The sequence below is a fragment of the Pteropus alecto genome, unplaced genomic scaffold (assembly GCF_000325575.1).
Source record: "Pteropus alecto unplaced genomic scaffold, ASM32557v1 scaffold24, whole genome shotgun sequence".
NCBI lineage: Eukaryota > Metazoa > Chordata > Mammalia > Chiroptera > Pteropodidae > Pteropus > Pteropus alecto.
The window spans coordinates 8391073-8415702 of NW_006439192.1; the positions used below are offsets into that span (position 1 = coordinate 8391073).

The 24630-nt window shown below is 34.9% G+C and overlaps 1 protein-coding gene across 10 annotated transcripts in view; it reads right to left on the minus strand.

The window, feature by feature from the left end:
• The window catches only part of NRG1 (neuregulin 1), a 198979-nt gene that overhangs the window by 104388 nt on the left and 69961 nt on the right, over nucleotides 1-24630 (minus strand). The window contains exon 1 of one of the 10 annotated variants that reach the window (XM_025049890.1): nucleotides 4739-5770. The exons of 8 other annotated variants lie outside the window; for them this stretch is intronic. In XM_025049890.1, coding sequence (XP_024905658.1) covers nucleotides 4739-5396 — 658 coding nt within the window. In that variant the 5' untranslated portion in view covers nucleotides 5397-5770. Of the gene's footprint in view, nucleotides 1-4738; nucleotides 5771-24630 lie in introns of those variants that run through there. One more of the 10 variants, XM_006916327.2, reaches the window with a different exon arrangement.

Consider the following 24630-nt stretch of genomic DNA (forward strand, 5'->3'; position numbering starts at 1 on the left):
TGATTTGTACAAACATGTAAAAGAGTCAATAGAGAAATTGGCATAAAGCATATGAAGGAAAAGAAGAGAGATAAAGAAGAGGAACAAAAGTTTGAATTGGCTGTGCCAATAACAAAATAGTATATTGTTTACTGGCCTGAGATTTTTTTTTTGGTATGTATATTCATAATGCGTGTAAATACCAATCAGTATTAAAATGCAATGAAATTATATGTGAAAGAAAAGACAGGTGAAGATGCTTTGATCTCTTAGAATGCAATGAAATATTGATATATACAGCCAAAATAGCATAATAAGAAAAATAAGGAAGATTCAAGATAGTATTGGGAAGATGCATAGGGAAAGGAAGAAAAAAAACAAAACAAAACCGGATCTCGGTAATGGAACAAGGAGAAAGTGGGATGTGCAGTAAAGAGGTGAGCCATTTAGCCATCTGGTACATGCCAGGAGAAAGCTCACCCTAGAAAACCCAAGTTGTTTTCAATAGCAAGCTGAACATGGTATGGGTGGTCAAATAAAAAGGAAAAAGATCACTATTACTGAAAATTTAATAAGAGTAAAACAAGAAGGTGAGAACAAAATTGAATTTTAATAGTATGAACTGTATATGCTTGATTGGTGGTCCCACTTGAAATACTTCCCTGTCAGTCAGAGCTACTCAAACTACCAGGGTGAGTCTCCAGCTCTAACTCTCTAGAACAGGGGGAAAAATATGGGAGAAAATAGCAGTGTATGGATTTAAATTCTGGGAGATAAGACACCGCTCTGTTTTCTACTATTTAAGATTTCACTAGACCTTCGGAGTTCTGTAAATTTTAGTAAAATAATTTTACTAAATCTTTCAGAATCTGGATTTCCTCATCAGTAAATTTATAAAATTATTTGTTCAAATTGAGGCTCTTTCAGTTTCTTCTAATTTTTAATGCCGTGTGCTTTAAACAAGGATGATTAAAATAGAGAAAAATTATTTGAAATCACCATTCTGAAATACCTACAAGTACAGTTGCAAGGATCTAGAAGAATCTATTAGTCTTAAAATGAATGCCACTTTTAAAATGAAGGAAAGAAATCCTTTGGTAAATTAAATTAATCATGTTGAGCTTTTGCAAATGGTAGTAATTCATATTGTCACTGTGGTAACAATGGTTTGCCATGCAATTCAATACAGAGATTTAAGACAAAGCAAAACAAATTTGGCCTAAGATGAAAAAACACTAATACATTCTCATACCCAAGAGTCTGTTGTCAAGTAGGCTCTCCCATCCAGAAATTTTCTTTCAAGATGGCACCATAGTTTCCTGGCTACAGTTTATTTAATCAGCTCTTTTTTTTTTTTTTTTTAAGTAGTAATCTAAGTTTGCAACTGCCCAGAGTCAGTTCTTTTTATATAAATAGACGGTAAAAAAAAATTTTAAAAGCCCAGGCAAACAAAACAAAACGAAAAAACCCTACAAATTAATGGTTCAAGTATTATGTGACTTGATGAAAAATAAAAACTCTATTATCATGGCAATGTAATGAGTGTGGTAGTGGAAAACCATTAATCACACATGAAAAAACTTTAGAATTTTATATAGATGATACAGAGAGAGAGAGAGAGGGAGATTTTCCAGGCCTGTATAAGATTTCTTAAGCTCTATATGTATATGTAGATTAATATGTTAAAAACATGAAATTATATTACCTTATTATAGAAATATCCACTTCAGAAAACCTGGCATAATCACTATACCTATAGGCAATTTAAAATGTATATTTTGCCTTTTATTATAATAAAGACAAAAGATATTTTAAGAGTCAGGGAGCAATTCTAGTATTTATAGAATAAAATCCTAATACTAGTAGGTAGATTGGTTTGGGAAATAACACAGCAGATACAATTACTACAATTGTCTCTCTTCCACTCTCTTAGGCTCCAGGATACAGAAGAATCAATTAGTCCTCAACAGACTATGACCTTGAAGGCTATAGCTCTGCATAATATTCTGAATATGCTGAGACAGATAGAAAAGAGGGAATAAAGTCCTGAAATAAATGAATAGTATCTTTCAGGTATGATAATGTCATTTAAAAATATACACTATGATGTTTAGTTCATATCAAAAACACATAATCAAAGAAAAGTTCTGATTCTTTCTCTAAGCAATACTTTCTTAGTGGAAAATTTAAAAAGTGAATGAATATTCTGAATATGCTGAGACAGATAGAAAAGAGGGAATAAAGTCCTGAAATAAATGAATAGTATCTTTCAGGTATGATAATGTCATTTAAAAATATACACTATGATGTTTAGTTCATATCAAAAACACATAATCAAAGAAAAGTTCTGATTCTTTCTCTAAGCAATACTTTCTTAGTGGAAAATTTAAAAAGTGAAAGAGATTACAAAATAACAAAATCTAATTCCAAGTCTTTTTTTTTTTTTACTTCCCATTAGTTAATGATTACAAGCTTTTTAAAAAACAAAAGCAACCACTCATGAGTGTCTGAAAACAAAGCTTGATGAACCAATCCTTTTCGAAAATCAAGACACAATTTTTTGGATACTAGTGATTTTCTTATTTTCAGGCACTAGTCCAAAAAATTACCACAGAGTTTCCCACACAGAAAACCCTTATAGGCTGTACTGTCTTAACCAACTGTCTATCCCTAACTTTTCAGGAGAAAACTACTTCCCAGACTGCTTTTCCAGGCTTATTTCCAATGCACTTCAGAAGGCTGCAGCTGTGCATCTGGCCAGAACTGGTCACTGTGATGCTCTGAGGCAGCAGTAAATCTTTTCTACTCAATGCAAATGCCAGAAAAATCAATGCCCTGGCTTGGAACGAAAAAAAGATTTTTTTTTTTTTTTTAAGGAAACTGTATGGAATGTATAATCTATTAAAACACTTAGAAGAATGAACCATAAAAAATAATTTCTCAAGAAGTCACAACATACTTTTTGACATGGTCCTAGATCAGACAAATGTGCTGGATGTTTCTTTGTTTGCTTGCTTTCCTCAGATGATAAAATTATAGAATTTAGCTGAAGAGTTTTTCAAAGGGTCCTCTTTCTTTTTCTGGACAACTAACTATTAAGCCACATTTTCATTAAAGACTTAAGTTTAAAACACTAAAGACAATGAAGTAACCTTGTCCTCATAGTGAATTTTGCTTCTCTTTGCAGGATCTGTACTTGCTTTTTATAGCCTGTCATTTCATCTGGGTATTATTTCTCGGTCACTCTGCCAGGTGGGAAGAGGCGGCGAATGCAGTGATGTCTGTCAGACCTTTAATGATGCTTCAGGGATTTGATAAAGATACAAAGCAGTGTCTGCAGAAAGGAGCTTCTTCCCTAATTACACCTCAAAAACAAGGCTCTCTCTCTCTTTTTAAATCTTTTCCACTGAAACTGATGTGTATAAAAAAAAATCTTGAGTCACAGACACAAATCAAGTTTTTTTCTGTGTTTCTACAACATGCGGATCTACCTCATACTAAACTAATGTCTGGAAAAGATATTCTTTATTCTTCATTACCATCAAGAGAGAAACAGAAGGGGTATTTCATCACTGACTCCTTACCCTGATCTCTCCTTTAACTCTGAGATTTTACATACGTTTTTAAGAACCAAATATTCGGATCGTTTACTTTTTTTTTTACTAAGGAAATATTCATCAATGGTAAATAGTGATAGAAGATAGAGAAACAAAAGTAAATTAGAAACATGTTTTTAAAAAGCTATAGAAAACTCCTCCTTTCTATATTAACGTTTAGAACAATCTGACTAGTCATGGTTTCATCTTTGTCAACTTTCTATTATAGAGCATCGCGATGGTCCAGTACAAACAGCAGCATATTGTTCTGTATGGTTTTAAGAGCATGGGCTCTCTTCACTCACAGGTTATTAAGCTGGGCTGCTGCAATCTGACCAGCAAATGACACATGTCTGAAAAAACAATGTACCTTACTAATGGATCTTGTACTTTTTAATGACCGCCAAGGAAGCTACTTAAACATTTGATTACAGAAGACAAGACTAATATGGGAAAATCCTTTCATGCAGAATTGTACGGTGTCCTGAATAAAATAAAGCTTTTCCTGAGAAGTGCTTAGTAACTGAAACTACAATCTGGGCAGGACAGTAATATTTGATGCTGGTGAGAGGTGAGCACTGTAAATATCTAAAGGCTTGATGCAATACCAGGAAGAACCAATTAAAATACAAACGTGGGAAGAAGTGGTTAGGAGAATAGGAAGAAGCGCTGGAGAAAGATAATAGGCAATTTGGGATTGTTGGGAGGCAGAGGGTAAAGGGAAGGTAAAGAAAGGTAATAGGAAGTCTACCTGGGAAAAAGAAAGACAAAATCATAAATCATACTCATTGCTATATGGGAGTCACATTAATAAAAAATAAGGGATGGTCTGATATTTTAATTTTAAGAAGTGTCAGAAATAGATTGAATTTAACTTAAATTCAAACATGACTCGAAGACACTGAAGTTTTTGGTCCCCCACACCAGATTTAACAATCTGACTAGAGGGAGCTTCTGTTAGAGCACCGATTCAAACCAGCACTTTACAAAATCTTTTTACTCATCTCTTCAATGCCACCCCAGCCATCACATGATATGCTTAAACAAAACCACGCAATTAAAATACAAGCAAGAAATAAAATAGCTACATGCTCTAGAGAACACTTTTTAGGACCTGAAGCCCACCCCTGTCCTTTATTCATCATCACTCTCTCTCTACTTACAAAGTTTAGGAGCAGTTTGGAGATTAGTTTCTGTTGTTTGTGGCTGAGTTGCTGACTTGGGTGTTCTCACCTCAGGGTTCCGAGTGGGTGAAGGGAAAGATGGTGCAGTGGATGGCAGAAAAGAAAAAGCAAAAATACGATTCTTCAAGGTTGGTACTGCTGAAGGTTCAGAGGACACAACAGCATTGTCAACTTGCACTGTAACTTGAACCTCAGTTTCAGATTGAGCCCTAGAGACAGGTGAAGTATATGCCTCAGATGATACCCACACAGCTGAGGCAGCAGTTGGATCCAGAGAAATAATAGGGTCCTGGCCTAACCCCCCAGGGTCAAGGTGAGTAGGAGAGTCATACTCAAATATCTTGTCCACAAATACCCACTTGAGGCCGGCAATGCAGAGGCAGAGGCTGACTAGGCAAGCCAGAATGGGGACAATGCAGATTTTCTCTGAGTTGAGACAACCTCTCAGGCGCTCGGCTTCTAGGCAGACACAGCAGGGAACTGCCAGTCCAGTGGTCCTCCCATCTTCAGTCTGGGTCTCTGGCATGTCTTCTGCTGCCGGAAGCCCAACAAGAGATGGGTCTGCACTCAGCTGAGTGGAGGGGCTGGAGGACCTCTCAGCAGCTACCTCAGACATGTCTGGGGAATAGATCTCCATCGGCTCACCTCCAGAAGGCCTGGCTTCTCTCACGGTCCATTACCATGCAGAGCCCCCCCCAAGCAAATGATACAGCATCTTACAGGGGGAAATCGATAAGTCGTCCAAGTCCAAGGCCATTATCAAAAGCAAGAGGAGTTCAGGAGAAAAGAAGGGAAAAAAAGCCTCTAGCAACTACCAAGTAAAAGTATATCGTAATTCTTTACTGCTGTTTCTGGGCCACTTTTGCAGTTCTTTTAAATGCTTCTCCAAACCATCGCAGCTGGTCAAGAGGACAGGGGCCAAAATAGAAACCAAGCTGACAGTGGGTCGATTAAGTAAACCAGTAGCCCAAACTGAAAGGCATGTTTCTCACCTCGAGCATCTGAAGCTGGTGTCTGCTTAGATGGAGAAAACAACTGTCATGCAGTAGAAGTAAGAGCAAAAGCAGGACCAGCGCTGGCGGCGGCGGCGGCAGCAGCGGCGGCGGCAGGAGAGGCAGCAGTGACAGTAGCAACAGCATCCTGTTGTGTTAACGCGACGGCTGAAAGAGGCTGAATCATTACAGAGCAGCAGGTGCCTGCCCTCCGAGCATCACTGCAAACAGTATCATCACAGAGGGATCTGAAGGGAAGAGTGCGGCCAGGAGGGGCGGTAACTCCCCTCCCCGCCCTGCCTCCGCCCCCACCCCCCAACCACTCCTCTTTGTCCTTCTTGAGCGCTCATTCACTTTCTTCCTCTGTGGGTCTCTCCTTCTTCATAGTCTCTTTCTCTTTCTTTCCCCTCCTCATTCAAAGACGTTCTCCCTCTCTCTCTCTCTCTCAATCTCTTTCTTTTTCCATCTTCCTCTCCCAACCCCCACCCTCTATCCCCACTCTAGAGCTGCTGGCTGGTCTGAGTAAAATCAGTATACCCAGCAATGCAGGACTGCCAGTGACTTCCTATTTTATCCAATTAGAAGGAATAAAGGCCATCAAATCAAAGAGAAGCAGGCAGGCACCAGTTAAGCTTAGTCCCCATGGCCCCCACCCCTTTTCTGCCTTTTCTCTTTTTCTCTCCGCAAAAGCAGCCCCAGTCTTCCACCCCAACCTTGCTTGCTTTCAGTCTTGCTGGCTCTCTTTCCTTCACCCACTGTTGGGTCAGAAAAAGCCAGCGATCGATGCTAGCAATCTAACAAAGCTGGGATGGGGCGGGGGATGTAGGTGGGACCTTATGGGTTGGACCTGAGGCTTGGCAAAGTCTGATATCTGATTCCTCCCTAGAGAGGTAAGCTTTTCAACAGCAATTTCTCCCTGCCTGCTGCTGAGAGATAGCATTCCTTCCCCAGCCCTCTAATAAGTTCTGCTCACCAAGAGGACTGTTACTACCTGATTTTCAACCAACAGTTAGAACATTTTTTTTCTAACCATGGACAGCTCTGCCTTCAGCCCTTCTCATGCAATGGTCGTGTAAGACTTTATAATTCCCAATATGAAGTGCTGAGTATATGCTGAAGGAGCAGGGAGCTGGAGAGGGGAGAGAGAGGTTCTTATATCCTTACTCTGGTCCCCTTTAAATTTCCATATCCCTGTAGCACTCACAGCAGCCCTAGACTAATAATGTCAAGCTAATAAGAAACACTGGTAAGTAACAGAGCTATGAAGGGAGCAAAGGCTACCACTTCATTTTGAAATTAGCCTTCATTGTGACTCCACACTGCGGAGGTTTGAATTCCCTGGGCACTGTAATATATACCACACGTCCTCAGCTATAACCACACAGCAAGTATTAAGAAGAGTTTTCTGTAACAGCATGCCTTTTGGGTTAGGCTTCAGTGGCTTTACCTTATAGATAGTTTTAATGCTGATTTTTTTCCCCCTTTTAAAACAGCAGGCATTAAAAGACCAAAAGACATGCACTGTCCTTAATAGAGGTAGATTCCCCTGAACTTCCCTCATTCGCTGCATGTCAGTGTACACTTTATGCATCTGAACCTTTAATCCATGTTTTACTGTGACTGGACACCTGAATGGTTTCCAAGGAACCATTTTGTTTATCTATGTCAACAGGAGTTTTAAAAACTCTCTCTAAATCTATATTATATAACCATCATGAGTCTCAGAAGAATAAAATTTAGGGCTCAAGTGCTGAGAAAATCTGCTGTAAGTACATTATTTTTGTATAGCGCAATCTCCACTGCTTTGAATGATTCTTAAGCTTTAAGTGGGCATGAAATAAGAATATTATAATTTTTTAAATGGAAGTCCATAATTATAAATAATTTAAAGAGTATTAATATCTTAAAATGTGTTTGCAGTATTAATAACGCAACAAAAGCCTGAACCAATTTGTTTAACTGTAATTATGACAATGACAAGCTTATGGGAAAAATTAGTTATTCTTAAATTCACTTCTACATAACCTGTACTTATATACCTGAAACAGGTATTTAACAATAATTCCTATGCATATTTTATAGCTTTAATGATTTGATTTTAAAGAATTGAGAGTTTTACTAAAAATTCTAGTAATGGACATGAAATTTCATATCATGGAAAATCTATATTAAAGCATGTACAGTATTCAAGCTGGAAGGTATTAAGATTTTAATTATCAATATTCATGTAAAAATATTCAAAAACAATATAAGCAAGTGAATTTATGCTAAATTAGGGTAATTTATAATTCTTTTAGAGATCACCTGCTTTAAATATGTGGCAGTTAACTTCTCAATTCTGCCCCAAACCAATATTACACTTCAGTACGATACACTGGCATTTTTACTAGACTACTCTATAAATTACATAAATGTCTAACTACTATGCTGTAAACCTGAAATTTATATAAAATAAAATTGAATGTCAACTGTAATTGAAAAATCAAAAAAAGGAGGGGAGGGGAAAGCGAAAGGGAATTTGAGGTTCAAATTTCCAGGTATAAAACAAATAAATCATGCGGATGTACTGTACAGTACAGGGATATTGTGATAGCGTTGTTTGGATGCTGTAAACCTGAAATTTATATAAAATAAAACTGAATGTCAACTGTAATTGAAAAATCAAGAAAAGGGGGGGGAGGGGAAAGCGAAAGGGAATTTGAAGTTCAAATTTCCAGGTATAAAACAAATAAATCATGTGGATGTAGTGTACAGTACAGGGATATTGTGATAGCGTTGTTTGGTGTCAGATGGTTGCTAGACTCATCACGGTGATCACTTCCTTAGGTATACAAATGTTGAATAACTATGGTGTGCACCCGAAACTAATACAATATTGTGTGTTAGTTATGTTTTAATAAAAATCTTTAAAAAATACACTGGCATTTCATCCACAGCCAAGGACATCTAAATTTCAAAGACCAAATGGGGTTCGGGTAACCCAAGTCAGGCAGGGAAGAGAGATACCAAGAACAGTAACCCAAAGTTAAGAAAAGTGGTCCTTAACTTGCACCAATAACAACCACTCATCTCACCTTAATCATTAAGAGTGAACATATTCAATAAGAAATAAATTACTAGACACTGCTCTAGTTGTCATATTAAAGATGCCCATCGCTTACAAAGGAAAACAATATATTGTACAAATGCTCAGACAAAATAGAGACAGACTCGTGGGCTGCCACAGCTGTTCTGTCTCCTGGACTACATGAATCAGACTGTGGCCTGTGTATGTGTCTGCTCTGGAGATGAAGCAGAACCTCATGGCCCATTGGAGCAGAGGTCAGCTTGCAGAGAACAAGCATCCTACAAAGTTGTTTCCCACCAATTTGAAGGTGAATGTAATTTAGGAAAAGGAACAGGACTGGAGGTAAAGAATAAAAGGAATTTTCCACTAGTTTGATCCTTGAGACTAGGAGCCAAAAGCTGCCCTCGATTCTTTATCAAATTCTCTATTGCAATAATGAAGTGAGGAAGGGTAGTATATATGGGATTAGGGATCAGAATTTCCTTTGGATAAAACATGCCCGTTCATAGGAAGAACTGCCAGGATACATCACTTTAACCCTTTAGGCTCCATCCCATCAAAGCCCAGGAACACCCATATTTCCATATCCCCTTGAAAAATGAACAAGAGACAAAGCTTTACTACCTTTTGAAAACCACATTATCACCTCCTTTTAAAAAAGAGCTACATTTACTGAGACTGACTTTTGTGCCAGGAACTCTGTTAGGTTCTTAACATAATTTCTGATCTTCACAAATCCTGTACGTACTATCTTGAAAATAAAGAAACAGACTCTGGCAGCTTAGGTAACATGCTGCCCGAGTCTGTTTCTTTATTTAACTATTGAACTGTAGGGCGAATATCTGTGCAAAGGTTTGACTTATGTTATTGCTGCTGAAAAATACTGCTTCTCTGTTTTAATCAAAGAATGCATCTGATTATGTATTGCTTACCTATCGCTTCATTGGGAGAATAAGTGAACCAGAAAATGTAACACTGAAATAGTCATTATTACCTAAATGTAGTTGGTAAACAAACTTGAAGGTGACTAGTTTCCGAAATAAAAGCCTTCTAAATTTTTGCCATAGTGATTTTCAGAAGTTACAGGATTAAGCATAAGCTATTTAAAAATTATCTATTTATAGTTTAAATTGAATGAATAATTCTGCAGTCTCAGTTCCAGGATTTTTTTTTGGAAAATTATCTCAATTATGTTTGCTGTTCAACAAACTGCCCTGAAATAGTTCAAAACAATAACTGTTGTATTATATCACACTAGTCTGCAGGTTTACTGGGTTCAGCTGAATGGTTCTTCTGCTCCATTCAATGTCAGCTGGGGCTGCAACAGCTGAACATGCTATTGGGCTGAAACATTCAAGATGGCTCACATACATGACTGGCAGCTAGGAGCTCAGCTGGGACTGTCAGGTGGTACGCCAACATGTGGCCTCTCTACATGGCTTGAGCATATCACAGCGTGGCAGCTGGGTTCTGAGAGGAAGCATCCCTAAGGGAGGAAGTGTTCCTACTGCAGCCTATTGATTAAGCAGTCACAGTGCTGCCTGAGATTCAAAGATGGGGCAAATAAATCCCGATGGAGAGTGACAAAGAATTTTCGACCATAATTATTCCACCACAGAAGGTAAGGAAGTAAATGTTAGTAAATCAACTTGGGTCAAGAGAGACACGGTATAATATATAAAGGGATTAGGCATAACAAAGTCAAAATACACTCTTATTTCCAATCCACTTTTATAACATTCCAGCATCCTTCCAAGCCAGCTTCAATGAAGAAAAAACTCCTGTTTTATCATCAAATAAAAAAATACTCAAATTCCTTTGTTATCTCAATTCAAGCTAGGCTAATTTGTTCTGCATTAATTTTATTTATTTTATTATTATAAGTATTTAGCATAGTTCCAGGAGATGAAGAGAATGGTAAATGCCATTTTGCTTTTGACCATATTACCCAAACTTATTTTCTCTTTTACATTTTTTTCTGCATTTTGGCTATTTCACTCTGAAAACACTTCTGAAAAAGTTTATTTTTAACCTCTGAAAAATTTACTCTGCACATAAATTTTATGACTGAAAAAGCAGAATTTACTTCATGGTATCTGATAACATGATGACAACAGTCATTTCACTTTTGGATTACAATCTTTGGAGATGACTAATTTATAGATGACTAACTTGAAGATGTATAACGTATCATTTATTTATTTGCTAATGAATGATGAAGTCATGATTTTCATAAGAAAGGCCTAAAGGTAACCTTAAAAACTTGCTGCTTCCTGTGAGAGAGAACAAAGGTCTCAAATGGATATGTTCGCCTCTTCCCACCCACATGAAAATCAACCTCCAGCTTAAGTCTCAACTCCTCCATGGAGTGCTTTTTGCTCCAAGTCACAGACCCAGCATTTCTTAACTGTTCCCTTATTGGGGCATATCTTCAAAGTTAGTGTTATTATTTAATTACGTCACGTAGTAGGACTGAAGAATGCAATTCTTTGAAGATCAGGTCTATCCATGACCTGTTGTCCCAAACCTAGAGCTGTGTTATCAATTCAATACATAGTCTGTTTGGTTTTATTTCTAAGATTGAATTACACAGATTATGGCATCTAATAAATTGGCAAACTTTTTTCACATTATCTATCTATTCAAAGCACCCTCTACACTCCCATCCATTTTTTCAGATCTTTTAATGTCCAGTTCATATACATCCTTATCAAATTTTTCTGATTGTTCCCAAATACATAGTTTATGAATTTATCTTGTTTTAGTGAAACTGTTACCCCAACCATGCTTAATTATAAACCACCACAGATTATTTCAGTGAATGAAAAATTGGGAATAAACCAAAATTTAACTTTTTTCCCTGTAATTCTTCTCACAGCTAAACAGAAAAGTTCTCTGAGGGCAAACTAAACCCATGTACTTTTTGATGTTCTGCACTGTTCATGATGCTACAGGAGTGAGAGGAAACTCATTTCACCTTCCTGGGCAGGTATTATTTCTGTCATTTTGAAGGTGAGTTAAGACTTTGATTACACTTTATTATTCTTACCCAGTCAAAGTTTTCTCAGAGAAGACAATTTGACTTAATTTTGAGAGTTGTTTTGTGAGATGCTGTATCAAATGTTTGATATTGACTGTGGGTCTGTGTTCTCATTTTGTACCAAGATGATCAATTTCACTCTGGCACATTTTGTTCTTCATGATTTTAGATCCTTTGTAGCTCAAGATACGGTAAATGATCTCAAAGATGGGGCTGTGAGAATTTTATACAGAAAGATAATTTTATTAAATGTGATAGTTACATGAGTTTACTTTACTTTGAGATTACCTATTGATTTCTCACTCCCCATAAGTAAAATCATTGGTTAGGTACAGCCACAGTTTATTTTATTTTTAATTTTACAAGTCACATTTTTTAAAAATTACACTGGACATGTTTTAGAACCAAATGGAGATGGTGGTTGCACAACATTGTGATAAATGCCCATAAATTGTTCACATTAAAATGGTTAATTGTATGTTATGCAAATTCCAACTCAATAAAAAAATTTACACTGGACGCTCATCATGGTTTCAGCTTGTCCAACATTTAATTTAAAAAGGAAAACCTGACTAGTTTTGCTAGGTGGACTGCTGTAAAATAATGAGACTTTTTACTATGTAGGCTGCCCTTTTTTCTACAAAAAATCAGTGGGTCACGTGGCATTAAATCTCTGACAATTATTAATTAACTATGAACTCTGAAGATGCAATACTACATCCCAAAAAACTTAAAAGCACAAATAAAGATGTAATAAATATGTAATAAATTGATATGTCATTGAGTTTCAATTCAAAAGTTTTATGAGAAAATGAGAAGTTTATAACTATCTCATTTTATATGCTTAAAATATTATTTCTCATTGTTTATCTCCATCCATTCCCCAATTTAGAATAGACTAGAAATATGAAAAAAAGATGGATAAAGTGGCAGTTATTTTGAATTATCTGTATTTTCTACAGTGTGATTTCTCAGGAAATGCGTGATAAACTCACCACGAGAATGTAGGTTCCATCAAGCAAGCACTTGTGCCTGTTTCCATTGTTATCTCTACTACCTAGAACATCCCTGGCACACAGAAGGCACTCAGGAAGTACTGTTGAATGAATGCATCAATATGGAAACTCTAGTAAAGGAGAATGAGCAAACTATGGAAAAACAGCTTAAAGACATGGGTACTCCAGATAGAGTTTTATTTGTGTGAATAAATACAAGTAACATTAAATCACTCTGCATGTGTATATATAATAAAAAGAAGAAAAACAAAAGGAGAATTTTCTTTACAATGACTATTCTGATGTTATTTAAATGGATGGTCATTCATAGCGTTTACTAGAGCAATAGACATTGGATTAGGTACCTTGAACAAATATCTTTGCTTTGTTTCATTAATATTCACTACTCTAGGTTAAGTACAAAGCACAGGGCAGTATAGCTAAAAGAGAATTTCTATTTGTTTTATCCTCAAGTCTTATGGCAAATGTAACAAAAAAAGGAAATAATCTGCACTTTTATGTACATGCACATGTATTAATCTCATTTAAAGGAAATAATAAAGGTTGTACTTTGGTGCATTAAGAGAAATTAAACATAAAGAAAAAATGCATATGATAATCAATGCTAGTTTAATACAAATTCCATAAAGTTTCAAGAATGAAAGTAATTTAACTTGATTTATACTTGGGCACTAGCTATTTGTTTATAGTTCAGTTAGTTGCTTGTCAGCTGACTCTATAAACTGGTCCTGAAAACAATTCAGAAATGCAATGTATAGCATAGCATATCACTTTTACAAATGCACTAGAAATTCGTTTGATTTTTAAATCTTCTGTTCAGATAGAAACTGTTGAGCATGAGAAAGTAGGTCCACATGTGAAGGCAGTTATGAATTACTTATAAAAGAGTATCACCTACTCAAGAGACTGAAACATCATACAAAGCCACGTATGAAATAAAACCTCACAACTTACCCAGAATAAAAGAAGCTTGGAATTATCCGAAGTGTTCTACTTTTAAATACAATCCAAATGTGTAAATCTGAGAAGACTTCAGCCAGAGGAAACGTCTTACAATATACATTTTCTTTAGAGTCTACACAGTTCTCTCTCCTTGTTGCTGATCAAAATGAATATATAAAATTACACCAAAAACTGGAGGAGTAAATACATATGCAGTTTCCGGCACTGATTTGGCATTCCAAGGGAGCCACCTAACCAGCAATACTGTTGTAAAGTCATAGCCTTATGATGCTCATAGAAGTGGAAGTATCCTATTTAAAATCAAATGCCAGCTTCATGTTTTTCTGCTACTTCTCAGTCCAGGTGGAAACTTTTTCTGCATTGTTATACTTTTTAGTGCTTTAAAAATATGGACTTGAAAATCATAAGATAAAAAACTTATGATTTGACCTCCAGTTAAAAACATCTTATCAGGTTTGTTTAAGAATGACTTGTTACTTTTCTTTCTTTTCTATTTCAGAAATTATTTGCAAAGGATTTAGGTTAAACTCAAAGATAAACTGTAATCTCAAAAATAATTAGATTTAAAATTTTCATTGACTGAATTTTGGAGCTAGAACAGCCTTACCCGTGAATTTTATTTTATATAAAAAGAATAAAGATGCCAGGAGATAAAAATAATCTGCCTGGAGTCACACCAAAATTAATTTCAGAGTCAAGACTAGAATTCAGGTCTACTGTTCCTCCCTCTTTCAACTCATTTCTGCAAAGGAAAGCTCTTTAGTTACATTCTGCCAATGGAGATAGAAAGGAACAGTAGAGTGGACAGTTAAGATTTTCTGCCAATTCTGCCATGTGTTATCTCTATAAAAATATCTCACTTTGACTTTTTACTGTGACTGTGTCTACTTGAAAGTTTACTCTATTTAATGCTCCTATGATCACTTTTGGTCACAACTCTACTGAATACTCAGGCCTTCTTTCTGGAAATTATTCAGAGACCGATATTCATATTTGAACTGTTATTCAACACCATTTCATTACACTGAGGGGACACAGAGAATGTGGGCTTTAGAGCCCAATAATTTTCACTGAGAACAGGTTGGAGATCAGAAATTAGTCAAACAACTGAAACATTACAGCGAGTTTTATGCTTACAAAGGAAGGTGTAGAATAAAGAGACTCTAGTGGATGGAAGGGAGCTTATCTTCAGAAAATAAACTGTCACCTCAAAATAGGGACCAGCCCAACATTATTGCAATGGTTCAAAACACATACAATATCAAGAATTTGCAATATCTGAGAAGTGGTGAGCCAGAGTTACAACTTCTTTTAATTTGAAGAATTAGAAGACTGGCACAGGAGATGGAGTGATTGTCAGGAACAGGAAAAAGAAGGCTGCTGATGTTTGAGTTATACTCTGAAATATGATGACTAGAAAATCCCAGGTCCAGATATGATGACTCATTCCAGAGATTATATTCTATTTGTTGGCCTAATTCAGCACCTATATATTATTTTTAAAAATGTAATAAAACATATATCATACGTACTGGGACATTTGGAGGTAAAATGTACTCATATGTACAACTTGAAATTGCATCAAAAATAAAAAGAGTTGACTGATAGATAAATGGGTAGATATTTGATAAAGCAGCTATAGCAAAATGTCAACTGTAAAATCTAGATAGTGGGCTTAAGCTGTTTACTGTATAATTCATTCAGTTTTTCTGTATGTTTGAAAATTCCATAATAAAATGCTAGGAAATATTTTTAAAAGTTTTTTTGCATGGCAGTGTCTGGCTACCATACGTGACAAAGAATCCATCTTAATCTATTGTAGTAAGGCTTTTTATTATAAATACTCCTTAGCCAATGCCAAACTAAATAATCTACCAAGCCCACATTCAGTAACCCTCATCTTGTTACTTCCCTTCCTCATCTGCACGCCCCTCCCTACCCACCTTCGCTTACCACTCCTGCTTTAAGAAACTGACTTTTAAGATTAATCTCAAAATTATATCAAAGATTCATATAATTTGAACCATTACCTAATGACAGTGAAGTATCTATATGAAAAACCATTAGTTGCCGCAGAAAAGCTAGGAGCTTTTCCTGACCCCTCCTCCCATACCATTTATTTATTGAGAAGGGGTTTTTTATGCTATACTTTAATCATTAGGGAATTGGAACATCTATGAATAATGTGAATAGGGAAAGTGTAAAGTTCACTTTACTGACTAAATTAGATGGGTTAAACATTCTGTTGGGGAAAAAAAATAGAATCCTTTTATTGTTAGTGACATTTGCATCCTGAAAATCTCTTTTTCAGTGGTCAACTGGCCAGTGGATACTATAAGGCCAAAAGCTCTAATGTAGAGGTTGAGCTTCTCCACTGCTTTATTTCCCACCCAGCTATACATACAGATATCTTATAAACCTATTAAATATTTATGATGCAGTACAAAGCTCATCTAAAAGCATCTGTATTTAAGTAAATCATGTCACTGGCGGCAAGAGGCATACAGAGTAATTTAACCTAGCAGGAAAAGTCCTTCTTTTACATATCACTGCAGTGCAGAGAGTTTCAACCATATGCTTCTTACTGCTCCCACATACATCCCATAAGAAAGAAAAGCTTAACTAAAATGGTTCAAAAGGCTTTTAGACAGGCTCCTAAGATGAAACGTAAATCTTTTGAAGTATTTCTCAAAAATTTTTCCTTGAGCCTTTGCCATGACTCTGTCACTAGAGGACAGACAGCCCATTCTCAGGTTGTCTTCATAACCCCAGGTTAAATATCTGAATTCAGCCTAATCTTTTCTTCTATCATGACCTCCCAAAGGTTTACTACTATAGTCTACTACTGACGATATCAGTCATTCAAAAGGATTCCCCTCATTCTTCCCTTCACTCACAAAAAGACCCCAAGGAAAAGTTTTGAATGGATATATCAAAAGTTATTGTTAACCATTCATACCCTTAAAACCAAAGAATCTATCACAATAAGTATTACTACTGAAGCAGTTTTATAAGGCACCTAAGCATTTTGTGATGCAAAAGAATAGCAGAGAGGGGTCTCTGAAATTTAAAAAAAAGTACAGTGAGAAGGTAACACATTTTTAGGCATCTCAAGTTCATAGCTAGCTGTACTACTGGAGACAGGTAGTTTTAAAATAAACTATGACTGGGAAAAAAGTGTGTTGAATGGGTACAAAATAATTATTTTAGTGGTATGTATGCTGTCAAAAAAATCAAGACTAAATGCTTGAGTCGTCCAACTCAAAATAAATGGTATTACTGAATTCAGCCCAACATACAGCAACTAATTAAGAAATTTGCTGTTTGGCATTTAAACTAACTTCTTCTCACAGTCTGGCAAGTAAAAAAAAAAAAAAAAAATAGAAAACCTAAAGATGACTGGCTTCTCAAAAGATTTCATATTTAAGGCCACTCACTGTATTTCATATAATAAAAATAGCCACCATTTCTAAAGACCCAAGATGTATGTTAATTTAGCTATCCATCCACTATGCATCCAAAAAAATGTTTACTGAGTGGCGACTTATGCCCCAGGCATAGTGCTGGGGCTTATAGTTTTCGTAGCAGAAAGGTAATGACTGGCTTCTCAAAAGATTTCATATTTAAGGCCACTCACTGTATTTCATATAATAAAAATAGCCACCATTTCTAAAGACCCAAGATGTATGTTAATTTAGCTATCCATCCACTATGCATCCAAAAAAATGTTTACTGAGTGGCGACTTATGCCCCAGGCATAGTGCTGGGGCTTATAGTTTTCGTAGCAGAAAGGTAAAACAAGTTTCATCCTATAGTCTCTCTTTTCTCTGAAGTAGCAAGTGAAGTAATCTGCCAAGAGTGAAGGCATGATTCAAATTTTGAGAGTAGTAAGGTCTGAGGCACCTTGGAAAATAGAAGAGAAGGTGACTGTGAAAAATGGAGCAGGTCAGATACTGTGGCAACTAGAATGTATACATTGGTCCTTCCTAATTTATAATCTTCACTATCAGGATCCTTATTTCTCCTCTTGAGAATTATATTTTGAAAGAGTACCAATGGAAGACTTTACAAAGAAAAAAAATCATTGGTAAGATAAGAAATAATTTTTCTGTTGAGCTCTGTAGTAGTCGGACCAAAATAAGACTGAATTTGGGGGAGAAAGGAGAAAGAGAAGAGGAAAAGAACAGTTATGGTAACGATAATGTATACGTTTACACACACATTACAATTTCCACTTCAAACTTACTTCTCAGATCAGCACACCTTTTTCCAACACTAGAATTTAATCTGTAACTTTAGGTGGTCCACTCAATTCTGCTGTGCGGCTTAACTCTGGCGTGATAAAATCAACCCATTTAAATGATGTTGGCAGTAAGTACATGAATCAAAAAACTTTAATTTACTAAATAGTATGATGCCCTTCTGTTGCATATTTCTTCTAATATGAACGAGATGATGGAAAATGACATGTCATAAACCGAGTTTAGCAGGAAAATTCGACTTTTCTCTCTCCATTTTTTTAAAGAAATTAATATTTGAAAACATCGTGCAGTTACAACACGTTAAAAATTATTCATGGTAAAGTTAAAAGGGAAGGTTTGGCCTTTAGTTAATGCCTCTTCTGCCACAGATTTCTCATAGTTTTTAAAGTGTGTGCCTTTTCTCAGGTTTTTCAGATACATTCTAGGTTGATCTTTTCCCTGTTGACTTTGGTAACTTCATTCATTCATTCATTCATTCATTCAGTAATTATTCACCAAGTGCCTAATAAATGCCAGGCCCTACATGAGGTAGACAAAAAGAAAGAGACTGCAATGGTTCTTCCTTCCATGGTGACACATTCTAATGGAGGACTTAGTTTTCCTAATGCCAGTCTGGCACAAATGCAAATACTTCGAAAATGAGATTCCATAGTCTTATAATGAATTCTATTTGTGTGGCAGACATTGTGGAGTGATTTCTTTTTTTCTTCAAATGAGCCTGTCAGGAAACACTGTTTATTGTACATACATGTCTAAGTATTTGAGACTTCCCTTCACTCAGGATTCAGTTATGAAAATGTTTTCTTCTGATAGTGTTTTGTTTTGACTAGTGATAAAAGAAGAATGCAGAGATTCAAATTCAGACGGGACTATGTCTACGCAAGAGGACTTTGGAAGTATTTGGCAGTTAGAGGCAGAAAAACATATATCATCTATTTATATTCTCAGTAATAATAAATAATTTTTTTTAAAAAACCCACCAACTAAAACAGATTATGCTAGAGTAGTAATTAGATGGTGGGTTTATTTATTAATTTTTAAGTTGTCGTCTGATTGTTTTGGTGTGTGGATTAAAATGAATAAGTCAAATAAAATATTAATACATTTTATTATCTTTATGGTGATTTGAAGACTTATTTACTGGTGATGCTATTGCACAGTTTTAAAGTTTAGTTAGCCAAATTTCCTGAATTAAGAAAATGTTTTAATTTTATAGAAATTTTGACTTTTCATATAGAAAAAAACTATTGTAGTCAAAATCAAAGAGAAAAAATATTTCATACAGATATAAATCTGATGATTTAATTTAAAAATTGGTTGCTTGTAGAAACTAGTTTAATCAATGAGGAAATTAAACATGATTTAAAAAAATAAATATTAATCACTTTGAGTTACATTAGTTCTGGTAACTAATGAGGCTCTGCAAAATGACTGACATGGCAAAAGCTAAAGATGACCAAATAAGTTTTACAATTAAAGTTACAAGCTATCATCTTCCTAAATATATGAGCTGTTCATATTTGAACTGATGGTAATTAATCAACAATGAGAAGATCAAAATAAACACAGTTTATCTAGTTAGAAACATGATCTTTCCTTTTTTCAATTAATTCTGATGAAAGTATACAAGGCTCTAGAGTAACTTACTTCTCATTCAACATCCAGATCATTTGAAATTTTTATCCTTACAACATAATTTTAATGGCAAATACTGTCATTCCGTGAATGTCCAATGATGGCATGTTCAATGAAGAAAAGGATATATACTAGGATGGTATTTTCTTTTTATACTAACATTGTCTGGAGGTCCATTGTTTAGCAAAGGACATTGCTAAACAATTTGCACTTTTAAAAATTGGTTTCTCTTTAAATGCTACTATTTTTGATTCTCAAAAATAAAACATTAACTTTTTTAATTACAAAAGTTTATAAACATGTTTGTATAAAAGTATTATATATATTACTTACTTTGCTATTAACTTACCAACATAGTATTTATTTTCTTCTTCATTTCAAATCCAATAATGTGTAATGCCGTCAAGCTACCTGGGGCATTAGGTATTATCTTTAACCAATATCTCATTATTGTTCTAAGGACAAGTGCACACACACCCAAAAAGTCAATGAATTCTGTGTGTTCTAAAAGACATTTTAAAAATGAAGAGTAAATTAGATCTAATTATGGGCAATAAAGTTTTGAAAGGTCCTAGATCAACATTACAAGCACTTTCCATGTTGAATTAAGCACACAGTTTAGTCAGCTGAGATATTCTTTTTATATATCTTGTTTATGTCTACTTTAAATATCATAAGCATTCCATTAGCATTAACCTAGTGATTAAGGCATATACGATGGAGTCAGTTTCTAATCAGTGATAATAACTGCCTACGACTATTTTCCCAACCGTTCATCTCCCAGCTCTTTTACCCTGACTAACAAAGACTTGCTCACCAAAGTCTAAGGGTTCATGTAGTTACAGGAAACCAGATGCATTATTTATAAGAATGCAGAGGCTAGAAAGTTCGGCTATGCCGCTCACCCTAGCAGTAGTAGACTCTAAGCTATTGGCAATAGGAACCTTGCCAGTGCATTAGAAGATGAGATAGAAGGGATGCCTGCCAAATAAAATAGCTAAGTAATAACGAATGTTAAAGAGCCTTGGGGGGTTGGAGGGACTCCTGAGCTCACTGCTGAAGCACAATTCAGATCACCAAGCTTCTGCAGTCAGTGCAGAAAGAAGAGGTATAATTCCAATTAATTCTTTGTGTCTTATCTTTCTTGAGTGCTTGCTTTTTAACTACAGTTATAAGTTCTTTTTTTATGTTACTTTAGTATCTGTATACAAATGAGAAAACTGCAACTGGTTTAAAATGAACATGGTACAAAGTATCAGACTTCAAATTCAGGTGTAATGAATTGTATATTTTTATTGTCTACTCTGTTTAGAAATCCATGTCACTGTTTTAGTGATCCAGGACAAATTGGTATTTTTTTTCCCCTTTGATTTCAAATAAAAAGAAACCTGGCTGTTAAAAAAGCCACGATTTCTTATTCTTCATGTGTTCAAAACTGATATATTGCTACAGACAGATACCTGTCATGGCTTTAAGTAGATTTTGAGATAGTGCCATTCAGGTTTTATTTTCTGTTTAATCATCGTCAGTCACTTGGAATTTACACCATAGTGCAACAAAAGGCTGCATGCTTTAAATGTTAACAGCTGCAGGGGATGAGAATGCCATCTTGACTGGAAAAAAAAACAAAACAAAAAACTCTTAAAATTTGACAAAATAAGTCAATCTAAACATAAAAAAAAAAAAAACCCCACTGTAGGAATTGTTAAAACCAAATAACCATTCATATCAATCTGGAATTTAAATCAAAAGCTATAGTTTTTATCTTGCACCTCAAAACTGTTGTGAAAATTACCATCAAAATCAAGAATGAAGTGGTTGAGTCTACATATCATGTCATGCTTATTCTTTTCTTTGAATAAACTGAGTTTCAGATATTTAATGCATACACCTTTTATCTACCATAACATGCTCATCAGCCTTCCTTCATCCCAAATGTGTGTGTACTAGATGGTGAAGGGGGAGAAGTTTGTGGTATTCCTTCTAAATTATCCAAGTTCAAAGCAAACATAATTTTTATATATATACAAACTTTCTAGTTTTTACGCCTTTAATCATAGTAAATGGGTGTATGTATTTCTGTACCTTGTGAAGGAACCTTGATTCGTAGAATAGATTCAGTTCAAGTAATCTCATTAGAGAAAAAGACCATTTCTAAAAATAGCTACAATGATCATGTGACCTTTAAAGAGAGTAGCCTACTGAGGTCACAACAGCCCTCTGAGCCCTCTGAGAGTTTTGTTTTTTTTTTTCAACCCTATCACTACTGTCTTGGTTGGATGAAAACCACAGGACGTGGAGTCAGAGATGGTAGAGTGGAAACCTGCTTCTATCACCTGCTATATAATGTTGACAAATTTTGAATTGTCTGAGTCCCAGTTTTCTCATCTGTGTAATGGGACTAAAAATATCTATTCTCAGATGAAAGTACCTGACACGTTAGGTGTTCATTAAAATATATTATTGTTTACTTTATTATGATGATTATTTTTAATGATGATAAAAGCAAACTCAATCTTAATGCTATGGTAGCATTCCCTTACTCCCACAAGTGACTCTTCAGCACCATGGAGAGGAACAGTGACGAACCAGTGAATATGTGGATTTTCGGCTGTCTAAGGTGAAAGAGATTTTTAAAAATCACCATGTAAACAAGTGATCACCATAAAATGAAGAAACCTTCCATATATAAAAGCCAGAAAAAAATTTAAAATAGAAGCTCAAAGTGTGAAATCCTTCTCAAAATGTTAAAAATGCTCTAATAAATATTATTTAAGTCAAAGTTATTTATTTTAACTTTGATTTTAATATTTAAATATCTGCTTTTATGATTTAAGGTTTAGGTGGTTTTCCTATAATTACATATGTATATAACTTTTAAAATTGGTGATATTCTAATTAAAATCATCTCACTGTCAATGTTTATACCCATTTAATAAATACTTCCTGGGAACCAGTATAGTGATATGTTTGATTTACACAAATAAACCAAAATTCTTTCCTTTAAGACCTTACGGGAAACCTGTGTTCATAATAAGTGGCAAGTTGTTGCTTGAACAAGATCTATTGGGGCACCAAGAGAGTACTGCTGGCGGGGTGGAAGAAGATAATCTAACATCTTAATACAACAATGAAACGATAAAGTTTGCCTTTGCTCCTTGATTGGACAAAAATGTTTTTTTGTTTTGTTTGTTTGTTTGTTTTATAATTTCAGAGCATTATTTTAATAAAATATACCCAGGTCTGCACTTCTCTTTAAAAAGGAGTTATGACACTTTGAAAATTAATGAGATTATAGCTGACCCTATTCTTCATGAAGACTCCTTCAGCCAGAAGCTTCTTAGACTCATTTTACTATAATATTTGTTTCTGTGTGTCTAACATTTTACTATAATATTTTTTTCTGTGTGTATTCATGTAGTGCATTTATCTTTCATTTTTATTTATTTTTTCACTAGGCTGAACAGTTTTAAATCTCGGTCCCTTTTACCTGCACTGTAAAAAGGTTTTTAAAGGTTCCAATAAGCACCTATGTGCCTTTGAGTCACCCATTTCCTTTCCTAAAGCTTATCTTGCTTTCACACACAGTCTCATTTGCACATACATGGTAATTCTCCCGCCTCCATAATCTATTCACCCTAAAACATACCCAAGAACTCTTTGTATGGTTTATTTTTTCACAGATAACATGAGGAAAGTCAGAACAAAGATGCATTTCTGCTTTGGTGTATTAGGGATGTGCTATTAAGGAACTGCTATGAGCACAGCAGAGAAAAAATCCATCTGCATCAACTAAAAGGAGATGTACAAAATGTATAAAGAATCTATTATGGCCACTTAATTTTCTCTCAGATATAAGCAAGGCTATTCCTCTTCATATTTCCTTCATTTCACATTTTATCATAAAATATCCTATCTAAGGGGCCAGGGTGTTCTTCCTGATACTTTTTATCAGAGGTGAGACATATTAGATTTCACAGGGTTTTGTTTTTTTTGGGGGGAGGAGTGAGGGAAAATGTGGCAAGTTACTTCTTGGAGCCTTGTAGACAAGGAATTATAACTAATTATAATCTGTTCTCAAAGTTACATTATTTGTGAATGACATGAATTTTCATAGGTTGATTAAATAGCTAGATTGCTGGGTTAAAATAGAGGACAGTGTCTGTATAGAATATTATACAATAACATTGGATATATTTTCCCTTGCAGAATTTTTTTTCTTAATATATCTTAATTCCCACATGGAAAATTTGTAGTTGAAAATTTGATCAAATGACACAGAAAGTTCTTGTCAATTAATCACTGCTCTCAATAAATAAGTTGTGAGAAAATTGAAAAAAGAATAATTATAAAGAAAACTTTTGCTTTTCAATATTTAATAATTTTAATGGATTAATATACTTTATTAGACATACATTTTCAAGTTTACCACTTCTCCCAGTCTTGAGTCAACTGAATGATCTTCAGGAAAAAAAAAAATCTTAACTGAATGAAAATAAAATTGTTCAGAAAATTGCAACTTTTCATATACTTTTCAAGGTAATCTAATCAAGTAAGTCTCTCTATGTATCAAGGATAAGTTTCTGATAAAAAGCAATTCCATTTACCATACTGTGATTATTCTCCTCTAAAAGTTTCCAGTTAAATTTTTGCATCCTTTAAAAAATCCCCAAACTACTTTCTAAACTCTACTTAGTGTGAATTAATTTCTGATACTTTTAATCTTCATTAGTTTTTTAGTTTTAATGGTAAATTATAGATTTTCATTGTCTTTTTAAATGAGATCAATTTTAGGATTCAGATTTGTTGGTAAAGTTATTGAGCTTTAAATGTAAAGCAGAAATAGCAATTGGCTACTTAAAAAAGACAACAGTAAATTTTACACATTTTATATAT